General features: G+C 55.7%; 1 protein-coding gene across 1 annotated transcript in view; it reads right to left on the reverse strand.

Annotated features, from left to right (window-relative positions):
• Positions 1-1,531: 1,531 nt before the first annotated feature.
• Positions 1,532-3,223, reverse strand: part of RASGEF1A (RasGEF domain family, member 1A) — a 9,303-nt gene continuing 7,611 nt past the window's right edge. The window contains exons 9-11 of the mRNA XM_008590530.1: positions 2,441-2,564; positions 1,980-2,052; positions 1,532-1,718 (exon numbers count right to left, since the gene is read on the reverse strand). Of these exons, the coding sequence (XP_008588752.1) occupies positions 1,694-1,718; positions 1,980-2,052; positions 2,441-2,564 (222 nt within the window). The 3' untranslated portion in view covers positions 1,532-1,693. The remainder of the gene's footprint in view (positions 1,719-1,979; positions 2,053-2,440; positions 2,565-3,223) is intronic.

Below are 3,223 nucleotides of genomic sequence, written 5' to 3' on the forward strand. Positions count from 1 at the left end.
ATCCCCCCCCCCACACACAGAAAACAAGGGAGGGAAGCAACGTGTTCTTTTATTGGTGCAAGTATGTCCAGTCACACCACGAACTGACATCCTGAGCATCGTACAGCGTTATGCTCAGAGGTCATCTCAAAATAGCAAAACATCCAATTTAGGGTATGTATCAAATTGGGAAAATAAAGTAGCAAACGCAGACACTGTTTCAAGTAGAAACGAGAACTGATGACCCGTGAAGTGCACGTTGACACGAAGGCTCTTTAACATGTGTGCAGAAAACGTCCTAACACTGTATTCCAAATATAAACTCTCAAATATTAAGCCTTGCTTTATCTCAAAGACATAAACAAAGCAATAAGAATATCAATATACACTCCGTACTAGCTAGAACATCCGAAAAGTGCAAACACTGTGACAATACAGTGCCACTGTTCTTGCTTCCCCCAGGGCTGCCACCTTCCCGACGCCTGGCCTTGGCATCTCCAGGCTCTCCCTAGGAACTTTGGAAACTGTGATCCGACCCATGCTCACCCCGGCTTCCCGGCTCCTGCCGAAGCCAGGCGTGTGGAAAGGGACGAGGGCAAGGCGCCCCGCCAGGGGGACAGCCAGCAGGCAGGCGACTCCGGCGCGGAGGGACAGCACCACGCACAGGAAGGCCCGGGATCGTGCCAGGAAGTCAGACGCGGAAAAGGGAGACAGAAACTCCCTCCAGTGTCGGGCAGTTTTATCCGAATGGGCACCACCTGTCATGGCCCAGCTAACGTTCAGATTCCAGTTAGGGGCACCTCCTGCCCAGAGGAGGAGGGGACAGTCCACAGACACGTCCATTCAGGAGCTGCTTTTCTTCCTTCCTACAGGGCTTCACGAACAGCTTCCAGCGCCACATCCTCCAGTCTACTCTGTGTCCTCTTTGTCACAGCCCCATGTGACTTCCAGTTACAGCCTGGAAAACTGACATTTCCACAACTCCCCCCATCACGTTATTTTAGATGTTGTCTTTTCTAAAATGTAATCGAAGAACAATCTACCAGACATATTCTCGCAGAAAATATGCTGCCAGGTGTCCCCTGCCCCTCCTCGACACCGTAAATCCCTGATAAAGGAAAATGAACATGTAAACTTTGGAAAGCCCGTACTCAAAGGCGCACTTCCAGAAGTGTGTGGACGAGACCTCCCGGCCACCCCAGCCCCTCCTGCTGGAACCTCGCAGCCTGGCAAGGGTCGGCGCCCCGCGGCCGCGATGACAGAGCAGGACACCGGCCCCCAGTACCCTCTAAGGCACTAACCCCGACGTCAGAGACACTGGCTGGAAAGGCATCCGAGCAGGCAGGGCTCGCGTTGGTTTTGGTTGGGTTTTTAAATACTTCTTTTCCGTAGGATGTTAATAATCAAAAGTAGAAAATAAAAATCTGCATTTCATTAGAGTAAGATGCCATCATGGATGCCATCTCCCATGACACTCTCTCCCCGACCCCTCCCCAAAGCAGGGCCCTGCCCTGTCATTTAAAATAAACAAAAAACTTTAAGTGCCAAAGGCTGATGCATGAAATAATGACCTTTGTTTTTTTTCATAAAAGTTATATACAAAATGGACCCCAGCCAGTGAGGCTTCCTCATCTCAACCCACGTCAGTCACGATTAAAACTCGATTCACGCGTGTGCTTTATCCAGCGTCCATCCGCAGGCTGCGTCCACGCCGTCAGGCTCTGTGAAGGAGGGTGGTCCTGTAGGTGGGCAGGGGACAAGGCAGGGCTCAGACTCTTCAGGGCAACAGAGAGGGCAGGCCACGTGCTGGTCCAGCCGGTCCTCAGCCTCCCACTGATGGGAGCCCCTCCTGGCAGCCCCGCACACACTGTGCCTGCCCACTGCACCCCTGCCCGGCCTGTGCAGAGGTGCCCCGGCCCCTTTCAGAAGAGCAGGTCCCTCATGCCCACCCCCAGGCCTCTCCCTTCCTTGCAGACTCAGGTGTCCCTGGAGTCCTCTACCTGAGGGTCTTCCAGCTGTCCTTTTCCATGTGGTTCTCAGGACCTTCACTTTCGAAGGAGGCGATGAAGAGAGCTGAGGGACGGGAGAGCCCCTCAGACCCTGAATCCCCACGCAGTGTCTGCCCACTGTGCTCAGTCATCCCTGGATGGCCCAGAACCAGGAGGACAGTGACCTCCGGCTAGCCATACACAGGTCTGCTTGTTGGGGACTCTGGGAAGTTTCCTCGTTCTGCAGCGCCTGTCCGATCCCGTCCTGGCTCTCTTGCGTGGCCTCTGGATCCTGACCCTCTGTTCTCCTTCATCTGTCATTTGCCCCCAACCCACCCACATGCACACTTGCCCGCCAGCTGAGCCGGCCCCTGCGTGGCATGGGGTCCTGATCAGGCCGTGTCCTGGGGCGACCCCAGAGGGTGTGTGTCTGCACAGGGGAGGTGCACGTGCTGCCCGGAGAGGAGGCTCACCTTCCTCGTTGTAGATGGGCGCCGTGAGCAGGTAACTCTGGATCTTCTTGTCCTTCTCGAAGGGACACTCTACCTGTGTCCATGTCATGAACTCATGGATCTGTCTGGAGATCTCCCAAAATTTCTGAAGGGACAGAAGACCACCATGTTCATCTTGTCCCCTTAAGCTTAAAACTCTTGGTCAAAGGCAGGGGACATAAGTTCTGGTCTCAGTCTGCTGCTCATTGTGCCGTCTACTCAGCTGACCCAGTGGCTGTGGTGGCACTTCATGCAGCATTAGAACCAGCAGGCCCGATTCTGATGCTGCAGAGGCCACTCTGTAGGCTGGCAAGGCAGCAAGGTCTGTGCCGCCCCTGTGCAGGGACCCAGCCTGAGGCAGGCATCCTGGCCACGCCCAGGACAGCAGCACTATCCAGAACATGTCATGATCCCCCTCTCTGGGGCCTGAGTAGGATCCCCAGCCCCCTCCACTGTATGGCAGCAAGGTCTGTGCCGCCCCCGTGCAGGGACCCAGCCTGAGGCAGGCATCCTGGCCACGCCCAGGACAGCAGCACTATACAGAACATGTCATGATCCCCCTCTCTGGGGCCTGAGTAGGATCCCCAGCCCCCTCCACTGTACCTATCCACCACCCCCTGTCACCTCTGTCCTGCCCTCCTGACCTTGACCCGGTGCCCTTAGCCCCAACTGGCAGCTCCTTCACCTCCACCTGGAATTCTCTGCTACCTCCTCTCTGCCCAAGTCTCTTCCTGCCAAAGCCCTCCTGACCCCAAGCCCCTGGGG

Source organism: Galeopterus variegatus, unplaced genomic scaffold (genome assembly GCF_000696425.1).
Source record: "Galeopterus variegatus unplaced genomic scaffold, G_variegatus-3.0.2 Scaffold6183, whole genome shotgun sequence".
Classification (NCBI taxonomy): Eukaryota; Metazoa; Chordata; class Mammalia; order Dermoptera; family Cynocephalidae; genus Galeopterus; species Galeopterus variegatus.